Source organism: Camponotus vicinus, unplaced genomic scaffold, assembly GCF_025532165.1.
Source record: "Camponotus vicinus isolate PSW18456_S1 unplaced genomic scaffold, iyCamVici1.0 SCAF_4, whole genome shotgun sequence".
Classification (NCBI taxonomy): domain Eukaryota; kingdom Metazoa; phylum Arthropoda; class Insecta; order Hymenoptera; family Formicidae; genus Camponotus; species Camponotus vicinus.
The window spans coordinates 3,403,949-3,416,423 of NW_028141976.1; the positions used below are offsets into that span (position 1 = coordinate 3,403,949).

The 12,475-nt window shown below is 43.2% G+C and overlaps 2 protein-coding genes across 8 annotated transcripts in view; one reads left to right on the forward strand and one right to left on the reverse strand.

The window, feature by feature from the left end:
* LOC145971238 (uncharacterized) overlaps positions 1 to 12,475 on the forward strand; it is a 140,286-nt gene that overhangs the window by 92,297 nt on the left and 35,514 nt on the right. For 2 of the 4 annotated variants that reach the window (XM_083098698.1, XM_083098699.1), the window contains exon 3: positions 297 to 341. The exons of the other annotated variants lie outside the window; for them this stretch is intronic. In XM_083098698.1, the coding sequence (XP_082954824.1) occupies positions 297 to 341 (45 nt within the window). The remainder of the gene's footprint in view (positions 1 to 296; positions 342 to 12,475) is intronic. 4 annotated transcript variants of the gene reach the window in all.
* Positions 1 to 12,475, reverse strand: part of LOC145971247 (coiled-coil domain-containing protein 43) — a 60,420-nt gene that overhangs the window by 10,303 nt on the left and 37,642 nt on the right. The gene's annotated exons all lie outside the window — the stretch shown is intronic.

Sequence of the window (12,475 nt, forward strand, 5' to 3'; positions counted from 1 at the left end):
ACGTTGATGCAATTCAAGTCAGTCATTGCACTTTATTGGCGCCTTTATTGGCGCGATCCTTCGTTAGAATCGCTCGTCCGACGCGAAAGCGATCTTAGAAACGTGCGCACACCTGTTTGATATAAAGCTCACACATGCCAATCTAGGTCAAGATGTAATGAGAAACTCTGTTCGATCCAAACTTACCGTTTTAATATGCTTTAATCGCAATTTGAAAGAAGATATTTTTTAGAGTAACGCATGCGTATATTAAGACTACGTAATATAATTCTAATCCTCGTTATTCTGACTTGCAGGTGAGTAGGCGATCCAAAGAACACGCGACACAAGAGAAGGGAAGGGTGAGTTAATTTACGTTGCTGTTAGAAATCTCGTAGAGTTGACCGAGGGTTCGCAGAGAAATCCGCATTGAGAGCCGCAAAGTCGTGTTCCACCCACGTGGCGAAACTAGTCGATCGAAACGACATTAACAGATCCGTTCGATTAGCATGCAAGTCGCATGTTACGTCGAACAGGAAGGGCCGTTTAATAACGCGGGACAACTCGCGTACGCCATGTATCGAATATCCGGATACGCGAATATTTTTACGGCGCATTCAATTATTTGAATTTGACGTGGTCGGAGACCGACGAGGCGAAATGTAGCCTTGTTGACGGCGTTAAATATGCACGAGGAGAAACCAATTGTCGATACTGATGCACGTACAACGTACACGTACGTTATAACTTGATGAACCATGTAAATCTCGTTGTGTTATCGGGGTTTATTGCCCGGGAGAAATCGCTCGTCCCAAAATGTGTCCGCGCGTACGTTTTTATTAATTAACAAGCATCCTTCGATGCCCCGGCCCCCTTGGAGATGGCTGTCATGGGGTTATACACCTGCGTCGGAAAGTAGGAAGCGCTTTTGAAATTATCCAGTACCTCTCTCCTCCCGAGAAAATAATCAGCGAGTTTTACTTTCGCGCTTCGCAGCTCGTTCCTTTGATTACTTTTCTAAATGTTCAACGACCGTAAAACTTTTCTTCTTATTCTGCGGGGACCGAGTTAAACTCGCTAAAGTAATCCAACTTTAATTTTCAATACAAATAAGGTTGTATAGAAATCTAATAGCGAGCGAGAAATTATGATAGAGACGCAACAAGGAAGTTACCATAAATCTAAATAAAGTGTATAGAAAAATATGACGATACACACAAATTTGCGAAAATATTTGCATCACGATAAAGTGCACGACAGCTTAAAAATGAGAGTAGGGAATGCTCGACCGAGAAACGCGATCCCCGCGGTGCATTAAAATTTATATCAACCAAAGATGCTAAAAATCGTGTCCTTAGGGCGTGTTCAGAGCTGGTTTACCTAAAGACTCGCCTCTATCAATTATGTAAGCAAATAGGTCGGAAAACTTCACAGTCAATTTTGTCAGGCGGATTGTAAGTTACGTCAACAGTTTTTAACGCCGTTGTAATTAGCATTCCTTCGACGAATAAAACATTGTACGTTAATTGCGCCGATTTCATCGAGTCTCTGGCAAAGAATCGGCAGAGCAACAGGATTTCCGCGAAAGTCTCCCGCGTGCGAATGCAAATGTGAATTGCGGCGTGCCTGCACGATACATGTTAAATCGCGAGATGGACTTTCCCCGTACGAGGGAAGACCAAGCTTGATCTTTCGACCGCGAGCGTTCGAGTATTTCGAAATTTTTCAAGGACACGATCGACAAATCTGTAAATACGCTTCGGTGCGGAACCGTGTTTGTTCAGTTGCGCTTAAGCGCCGAGATAGCAGCCGGCGTAATCTCATTAAAACCATCTTGCCGAGAAGAGGTGTCTTGTTAGAGGCCGCGGTGATGACTCACCAATACTCGCTTCCTCACTTTCTCCACCTCTGATTGTCGCGACCGTTGAATATACAAGCGAAATTTCTTCAATTACGCAGGTGATTGCGCGTGTCGTAGATTTCATTTAAATACGACTTTCGCAGATCTAGACTAGATGAGACGATTTGATAGCGCGAAGAGCGATGAAAAATACACGTTGCTTTATCCTTAAAAGGCATAATCATTAGAGCTGTTTTTTGTCCCATATATTACTATGTCGAGTTAATCGCGCGGCACTATCAAATATTTCGATAGTGGAATGTCAGTAATCAATGATGCGTGAGTGGAGTATGCGAGACTAGCAGTACTCATTATCGTCATCGCGTTATCTTAACGACGTTAATTAACGAGAGTTGATAGCGCTGTAATCCGAACACTCTACACCTGGAGTATGGAAACAGATCGCCGAGAATAATCTCGCAGTTTTGTTAATCTCACGACTGCAAATTAATTAGACGGACAAAGGGCGGACAAAGAGTTTGATTAAACTGAAAGGGAGTATAATCATTTTGTCTTGTAAAAAATCGCGAGACGAGCAAGAGCCGACAATGAATTAAGGGAAATATTTCGAAACTTGGCTAGAAAATTTTCGGAGTATCGGACTGTTACTAATAGAGATTATTTCGGTCAATGTTTGAAACGAATAACTGCCAGAAATTGATATTCCGTCAATCGGGCAAGGATAAAAATAAAACTAGGGAATATATGATTTTGTTACTAAATTTCTAAAATCCGCGTAATGCGAAAAAATTATTTTGATTTTTATTCCGGTTTGATTGCCTCTTCCGGGATTTCGTTGCAATTTTTCCTCACGTTCGCGGACGCTCGTTAACGACTTAACGAGAACGTGGTACGTTTTACAACTAAGCCGCATACTAAATAGCAGATTGTGCGTGCACTCTCCGTTCGCTCGGATAAATCCTCCAACTGCGAATTCACGTTGATTAGATATATGTGTGCGTCCAATGAGATTATGCAGAATGCCTCGACGCTTGGAATTTACAAGCTGAAATTGACGTACGATGCACCGACTCCACGTGCCCGCTTGTTTATTGTCGCAATTTTATAGTTTCGCGATTATTTTCCACATGTTTCCGCGCGAGAGAAAGAAGAGAGAGCGTTCGCGCCGCGACTTATCCAAGGTCGATGACGAATCATTTTCTTGCCTCGTTGATTTTTACGACATGCATAATGTAGTGCGTGTTTTTCTGCGCGAATCGTTGAAACGGAAAGAACAAAAGGAAAAAGAATTGGCCATTTACTTGGCGAGCGAACGAGATAAACCCTCGACATGGGGTTAACGGCTTAAAAGTGGCCGTTGTTGATAACAAGGCCGTTGTGTCGGAACGCATCGACGATGAATTACGAACGGCTTTCGCACATAATAGGACGAAGTCTGCGAATCTCGTTGCATTCCCACCGATATATACGCTGGTGATGGTGAACGTGGGCGTAACTCAACGATTTGCGAGTCCGATACGCGTGGGCGTGCGCGCGCGCGCGGATGCAAAATTAATCGTTCGCAAATGAAAAGCGGCTCGCGTTTGGTTACAATCGTATCATCGAATTAAGCTGAATTTCGCCCGTGCATTTCGACAGCGCTCGTCTCTATTCGACACGCATAGTGGATGGCAGTCGGAGCTTTTGCGATTTAATCCCTGAAATAAATAAATTAAGGAATTATTTCTCTCTCTCGATTTGTCTATGATGGGACTTTTTCGCGATTAATTAACATTTATTTTCACGCTGATTTTCAAGCTGACTTTCACAAAATCATTGAAACATGTTGATGAGAATCGACACGATGCTCGATTTTTGCCTGCGTATGTGTTATATATAACTAAAATAGTTAATAACCATATTAGAGATATCGGATCTACGGGAAGCAAGAGCCACCGTCTCTAGAATACTTCTTCTCTGGTGGTCTCGTGCGGTTTGTCTCGTTTTGAGAACCTTTGCAAATCTCTCGAGCAGTCGCTAAACATGTTTACTCGCATGCTTAAACTCACTCGACACACTCGACACACTACATACGTAGGTTTGTAGGCAGCAGGTCGTCACACTTTCGCGCTTTTTCCACCGCGGCAACTTTTTCGCAGGCGAGACCTTCGACTACGCAACTTTTTCCGCGCCCGCAAAAAGTACCGGAGTACATTTCGCGTATTCGTCGCGCGAAACACACAAACGATTCATACACGCACGTCGGGCAATAATGATAGTGCCTTTACGCGAAACGTGGATTTAATAATAATAATCGTTACGAGAGATCGCAGAGTCTTCTCGCCAAGCACATGGAAAATGTGTGTTTCGCAATTAAACAACTTTTCACTCGCCATCTATTCAATTCGCGATGATGACCAATTATTTTCAGAGATTCTACCACAAATCTGTTTGTCGCTTTCGACAAAATTAGGCTTTTCAAGGATAAAACGAGCCATTGAACGTGGCTATTTTTGCGTCGCGCGATTAATGTGGGGGCGGATTCGCGGCGATGGCGATGGACTTTGTTGCGGTCGATGCAGACTACGAGGGATGTCGCTTTGATCACCCTTTATGACCAACAAGGTGTTAAATCCTTTACGGGAACGGTCGGTGCGTTTATAAACTGGAGATACCGTTTTGAGACGCGTTACTTGCATGGTATTGTCGTCGATTCATTCATAAAAGCGTGCTTCCTCAAACACCCACGCTTCTCTCTCTTTCCCTCTCTATCCTACTGTCTCTCACCTCGTTACCGTAGCAACGCGCGTTATTTTCATTCATACATACGTCGCGTCTTACGCACGCCGCAGATTCTTTACGCACGTGAGTCATCTGCGAGCGCAGCGACAGGTAGTAGTCAGTCGACCATTGATCGTCATCGCGATCGCGAACACTTTCGCCGAGTGTATCAGTCGGATGCTGAGCTTGAACGATAAGGAGGAATGAAGTTTCACGAGTGGCAGGAGCGCGCTGAGACTTGGCTAGGAGTGGGAAAAGCGCGAGAGAGGTACTTTCAGGCAAGTATACCGGAATTGCCTTTCAAATGTAGGACGGTATAAAATTAAGCGCGCGAAGGCCTGTCACCTTTACGTCCCTTTGATAACGAAAAGTTACACGAAAGGTTGGAAAAGTTTTAAACTTCCTCTCTCTCTCTTTCTCTCTCTCCAGACGTATCTCACGAATGCTCTTACCGTTATCTTACTGCACGGTACCGAGATAATTTTAAAGTAATGGTGAGACGGATGGACAGAGAAGTGACGGGACGTGACAGTCGGAGAGAACTATGATTGAGAAAAATTCGCGAGATTAAAAGGGAGGGGAAGGAAGAAGAGTAGAATCCTGTTTAAAGAAAAGTGCAACAAAGTGTAATGCGACAGGTATGCTTTTAAAGAGGAATTAAAATTCCGATATTTAGATAAGTTTTCTTAATACACGACCTACTTTAAGTCGCATGAGTCATTTCTCTCGCCGACTGGATAGAATCGGCGGCACCTAACGCACAATTACGCGCTGACCGGACTACTCATGCTATAAGCTCTCATGTTAGTAATCGGCTCGCGGTATCTGCGGTTTTCTTTCTTTATATATATCCTAATGACGTCTGAGTCCGGGTCCTTGTCTTTTCGCTCGCTGTGTCCGGCTGCAATCGCGCACTTATCTTACCGAGAAACTGATTAAAGGCAAACGACCGAGTACTTTTCCTCGCAACAATTTCGACGTATGTTTATTCGCTACAACTTTTTTACACGTTACAAATTTTATTAGTCTTTTTTGGACATCTAATGTCCATTATGAGAAACATTTCCTGTTTTTATTAATCTGAAGAGATATCAGCCTCCAGATACTCGGTAATCTTTTTACTTCAGTTGTAATTAAATAAATCATTTTAAAAGGAAACGCAGAAACATTTATCAGTATTTAACTTTGATAAAACGCTCGCGGTTTTTCCACTTTAATTATCAAAGGAATGCAGCATCGCGAGTCTTACACAGATTATTAATAAGCAGGAAGGGACGCGAGAACGTTGATGAACAATCTGCATTTCTACGCACTCACGTTTCGCGACTTCGTTGAAAGAATATTTTAAAGTAATCTATTCTTTTTTTAAAATAGTATACGTAGAGTATACGATTGTAGTTGCATAAGGAATGTAATGAATGAGTAATATCAGATGAATAATCATTTAGAATGCAACAGGTGCAAATAGCAAACATCTGTTTTCGCGAAAAAAAAAAATTTTTTTCTTCTTATTCTTTCTATGACAAAGATCTAAGTAATTGTTTGATCAAAGTTATCATTCGTCACCTGCTTGCTTTCGACAGAATCAAAAAATGTAGATTGTATTACATGTATTGTTTTGCACGTATTATTTATATGAATTTCGAGCAGTGCGTCGAAAAATCGCAAAGGAGCTACCGGTTAGATCGTTAGCGAGATTACAACAGATAGCTCGAACGTGAGGCCGTTCCAGGCCACGTTCTCTACGTCGGGAACGAATGCAACACGACACGGGGGGAAGGCAGGGGGGCGACAGAATGGGCCCACAAGCATTGCGCCTGTCGCGGCAATAATGACGAAATTCCAGTCATTACCTGCTTTACGCGAATTCGCGGAAGCGAAAAGCGTGTCTGCCACGTCGAGTTACATCGCCCGCGGAAACGCACTTTTCAATAACAACTATGATATTCAATAAAATGTAAAATCTTGCATTTTTTCCCGGTATTTTTTCGACGGTGAGAAAAAAATTTCGCGTCACTCCTTTTCCCGCGGAATTGCCGCAACATTTCCGAGCCGAGCGGAAAATTGACACTTGCAAACGACGCAAATGACACCTTTCTCGACGAGGTATTACGGCAACTCGCGACACGAACGAGCATCTCTTGCGACTCGGAAGCCGAAGGACGAATGTCTCTTACGTTTACAGCATGCAGATCTATAAAAGTGTATTGTAAAGCATGAGAAAAATATTTTGCGAGATATGGAATGAATATGAGACTGGTGTACGAGGGAATCGACGATGTAAAACGGTGTACAATATTGTTTTCGGAGAAAACGGTTGCCACGCAAGTACGTGTATACTCGGCACGTCCTCCAACTACATTTACAGTGCAATCTCGATTTTTACGAACCTCCGACATGGCACGTTTGCCCGTTTACCGTCGCGATTTTATGGAATATATACACCGTCCGCTATTACTAAACAAAACACACGCAGAAATATCGAGAGAGGGAATATTACCGTTCCCAAGAATATACCTCTCTCCTTCCCGCGGAATTACCAAGATCACGTGAACCCCAAGTACAACTCCTCTCTCGGTATCCCGAGTATCTTTCGAGCGGAATCTTCTGAGAAAATTGAGCGCGATTCAACTTCGTATCACAACTTTCGGTTGGTTGCATTGTTCCCAAAGTGTTTCGGTGCGCAAGTAAATAGACAACGATAGATGTCCGTCCTGCCATAATGCATGATAATGCGATGCGCCAAAAAGAAGCGATGCATAAGATATAAATAAATCAGGAGAGAAAGCAGCTCCTTTCCTTCTTGAACGCAGTTGAAATCGTCGGAAAGCGAGTAGAATACGCCTATTCTCTTTTTTTCTCCCTCTAATCGTCGACCGTGCTTGACAAACTGATCTCGACGAGAGATGAAAATGATATGCACGAACCATCATTTCCAGATGAATGCATTCGTTTCATGCTTGATACGATATATTTGAATATACGATTTATGATACGACGTTTCCAGCTTCTCTGTCGGCTTATTTATTATTTTTTAACAACTAGAGCGCATGAGAAAATTCGCATTCGTACTTTTCCCGTGGAAAGAATATATAAAAAATAGATAAGAAAGAATATATAAAATGAAATCTCCTTCTTTACACATGAAATTACGAGTAATTTTTACGGAAAGTACAAGAGTTCATTGCGCTGGCGAATATGTATTATTATTATCGTTATGTTATGATTTGAAATAGAGAGGAGAGGGAGACGTTAGGAAATTTCTGCTGACGCTTGATTGCCGTCATCGACTCATCATGATAACGATGTACTTTCTCGAGAGATTTAATTATCTAAATTCCGAAAAGATAGAAACAAAATGCGGAAACGCGCAGTCGATCGACCGAGCAAGCAAGTACGCTCGTTATGATCATTCGATACGAGGTGGGAGATTTAGTTTCTGAGTAAACACACAATAGTCATTGAGTCAGCACGACTGTCCCTCTCTTTTTTGGTATAATTGGCGATGAATCACAACGCGCGCCTTTTTTTCTCTACGTTACTCTACGAGACACGATTCTTGTTGCGTGTCTCTCGACACATTTGCATTGGCGTGCGTCTCTGGCGAATTAATTATTTTGTGCGTGAGTTGGGTTCCTCCCGACGCGGAATTTATTCCGCGAAGCGAGGTTCATTGGAATTTTTGGTTGCGTGGAATTTTCTATATTTTTCGGGAATACTATATTGCTCAAGATGAAAAATACATAACATATCATATATATGGCAGAAGAGAGATAGAGTATAATCTATTAGATCTTAAGATAAATGATGTATTTATTATCGATTCATATTTTGAGAAATATATCGAGATAAAGAAAATCGCGTAAGACGATTAAAAGTTTGCAAAAGGCGAGTACACTCATGCAAATTTCTGACTTAATGAATCACCGAGACGGTAGCCTGCCATCGATAATCACGCAGGTGAAGTCACGCTGCCACTTTGTCTAGTCTCTGTGAAGGTTTTCGTTCATGTGTAACGCACATTTCTCTTCTCGACGACGATGACGACGATGTCGATCGCGTCGCAAAAAACGCTCGCCAACCGCGCGATTAGAGGCCCTTTCGTAAAATCGGGTCAGAGACAAGCTGTCGCGTACACTTTAGCTATCTCTTCCTTCTCTCGCTTCTTCTTTACGAGACACAATAAAAGCCCCGCGATCACGCGCACACGTCGGACACCCACGCGAGCGCACACCCTCGTAAATGCACCGTTCGCATCGACATAATGGGGGCCCCGTGGACTTGCATTGTCCACTTACGGTTAAAGTCTCTCCTGTCGAATGGAGGAGGAGACGGACTGTCACGAGAGGAAAGGGGTCGAAAGGTACGGAAGGAAATGGTGTATGACACACGAGACTGGGGCCCAATGTCGCGTTAGGACCGGACGGCTGGCTATGCTCCTGCGAATTTATGTGCGATTATACAGTGACAGTGGCGGCAAACGATTTTGCCACGATGCCGCAGGACTCTAGACGGGCCCCGTTATGAACCGTTGCTATTACGTGACCAGGCAAGCGTATTGGACAGTCGTTTCATCGACTTCGACGTCGCTGTTATTATTCACCTCGACACGTATCGTCTGCGCGTGTTTTCCGTGTTTTGAAAAAAATAGTTACGTGATATTAATTGTTTTTCTTGGAAATAATATTATTTCACAATATTGCAAATAATAATATTTGTGTAAATTTAAATGTATCGCATATACGTAAAATTAATTATATAATAGAAATGTAATTGCGTGACAAAAGCGATAAGAAAGCAAACAGCTGTTTTTCTATAAGCTTAATTTAAATTTTAAAAATTGTACAAAAACGTAAGCCACAAAAATATATGTATAACTGTACAATGTAATTCGACTAGAAATAAAGATTAAATTAGATGAATCGCGATAAAATATAAATATCGTGAAAGATAAAATCGATAAATAATTATGCATAATGTGATGAAATAATCGAGAGCTAAAATTACATTGCATGACTCTACTCAAGTAGCGAGAATTTACAAACTGCTTTCATTACCAATGAATGTCTAATTGGGAATCTCGAAAGAGCGTTAACTGAGGTGTCAGTCCACTGGCTCTTGACCTCGAGGGTTAAAGACCGAGGCAACGTATCTACTCGCCTAACTGACGGTGGCGGAACATAAATGGAGCACGAAACCGAGATAAGAATCGCGAGACACGCGGTCGGTCGAAAAACTTTTGCTCACCTGCCGCTGCGGTGGCGACACGTAACGAAGATCCGTCCTCACGCGATCAGGAAGTCTGCGGTTTTCATTCCGTGCGACTGTCTCGGAGGATCTTGAGGGCGCGGACATTACTTTGACAAGTTGATTCTGACCGCAGAATCAACGGTAAGATTATGATTTAGCTGTATATAAAGTGTCTCGGATTTCTCGCAATTTTTGGCATCCACAGCTTCTTTCTCCAACGTTATTTCTTTAAAAATTTTCGCAAATATTTTAATTTTTATATTTAAATTTAAGGATTTTTCAAATTGTGTATAACTAGTTTTTTTGTTACTTTTTGGAATAGCATTCTTCTTCACATCGAAGGATCCAATTTGTCAGTTTTCACGAGCGTTTTTCGTCGACGCTATAAATTGAACGGAAGTGAGTCGCCGCGCAAATCCGCAATTTCCACTCGTCACTTGGCAGGGAGTAACGGCAGATAAGAGTGAAAGTAAAGCAAACGGCTTTTTGCTCGCGATGCAACCGGACGATTTATATATTTTATTGCACCGGGTACTCTCTGCTCGTCGAGATAGTTAACGCGAGGCATAAAGAGGATACTCCTTTTCTCGATAGTTATAAATCACGCAGAGAGGGCATGCGATATACATACATATACATATACGCGTAACGTGTAGGAACCCTGGAAAGCCGCAATCGCCGATGATATCGATGCGCTTTTTATTTGCGTTTCGTTCAATCGGATGATTTACGACCCTCAATTTATAATGTTTACATCCCGCCTGTGATGATAGCCCGTCTTTATTTTGACATGTTAAGCGCCGCCGTCTGTTGTCCCAAGTGTCGTATCTCATGCCGATTTCTTTACATTGTATTACGACCGAGACGTGATTCATTATACTCATCATTATCACTGGTTTTTATCGAGAATTACACGAAACGCGCCGAAGCCTATTCCCACGCACAATACACAATTTTCTTTTGAAAAAAAGCCTCATTATCCCGAGCAGTTGCACCCTTTTCCATTCATCGATTCAATTTTCTCTCGCACATACATTCGCACACACATACACACATACATACACGCACACGCATACGGCACGCGTAGCAGCTGTTCATACGCATAGTCCACCGACACGCGTGTGCGTGCGCTCTCGGCGGTTAGCGATTGGCGACAGCCAGATGGTGGGGATAAGGAAAGGCGCGCGGGTGGGGGCGGCCACAATTCTCGCACACGGGGTATCGTGTGTTGTGAGTGAGTGAAAACCAGTCAGTCACTCAGTCAAGCGGCAGGTCGAGCACGCCGCTGTAGCCATCTCGGCGAGCTCGTCCTTCGTGTATTCGAGAAACAAGGAAAAAAAAAGAGGACATCTCGAATGAGTGCAGATTTTCCTCGCCATTCTGTAAACTCCACTGCCGTTACACTGCCTCTTACGCACTGCCGGACTGATTTCTCATTAATCGTTTCCTCGTGTATGTGAAAAAAAAATATATATAGCCTCGCTTCTCGTAAAATTTCATTCCGTCGCGATCCACGCGGATACCGTGCTCGCGAGCTGTGTTCCGATGAACGTATCAGTCGTCTCCCGTATTAGTAGTGCGGTGATCGATAATCAACACAGTAGTATATCCCGCGTGACAAGTGAGAAAAAAAATAGTCGCAAGGATGCCGAGTCAGACGACCACGATTCTGCTCAAGTGCTCTATGGTGGATGTGCCCGCGCTCAACCACGTGAAGCTCAAATCTCTCTACGGAGTAAGTACGTGCGTGTGTATGTGTGTGTGTGTGTGTGTGTGCGCGTGCGCGTACAATCAGCAGACAGCCCAGGGGGTGTAACGGGACGATGTCGTCTCTGGTCGATCTCGCGAGATCGATGCCACCGTGAGAAAGATCGTGCGAAATTGCGTCTCTCGTGTATGGAGATCTTTGTTATTGAATTGTCGAAAGAGCTTCACGCATTGTAAACAAACACTCGTTGTTTCATTCTGAAACGATAAATTTCTCTCTCATATACGACCGATTTATATTTGATCTAATAATAAAGGACGATACCGAATGAGGATAGATTTGTTACGCTCACGAGAGAGATATTTTATTCAAATTCTAATGACACTAGCCGGATGTTATTGTCCTGTGTTAAAACGCAGTTCCGCTGACCGACTTCTTTTGTCCGTGTCGGCTAAAAGTCGACCGATACCAGTCAAACGTAAACATCGAAACAGCTTTCGCGACCTCTGTTTGGTTTACGTGGATTTTTATTCACTCGTTGCTCACATGATTCTAAGTACACAACGCAATTGCGAGCAGAAATTTACGAACGACCGTCTTACACACTCGGGATACGCTATATTATATTCTGAATCTCGCGAAATTTCCCTGAAACGATGGTGGTGTTCATTTTTCCGCGAATAAGCACGCGTGCGCGTCGTGACGAGACGACCGGATGGACCATCAGTCTGAGAGAAAAAAAAAATGCGAATGCACGCACGTACGCGTCTGCGGCTGTCGGCCCCGAGGGTAAAAGGGATGAATAAAAGGGAGGGTCTGCCGCGTCTGGAGATGCTTGCGCCTCATTAACGTTAACCTCATTCGATGCGAATGCAGATGCATTTACGAAGCAGGCAATCGTCGGGTTCGTCCAGCAG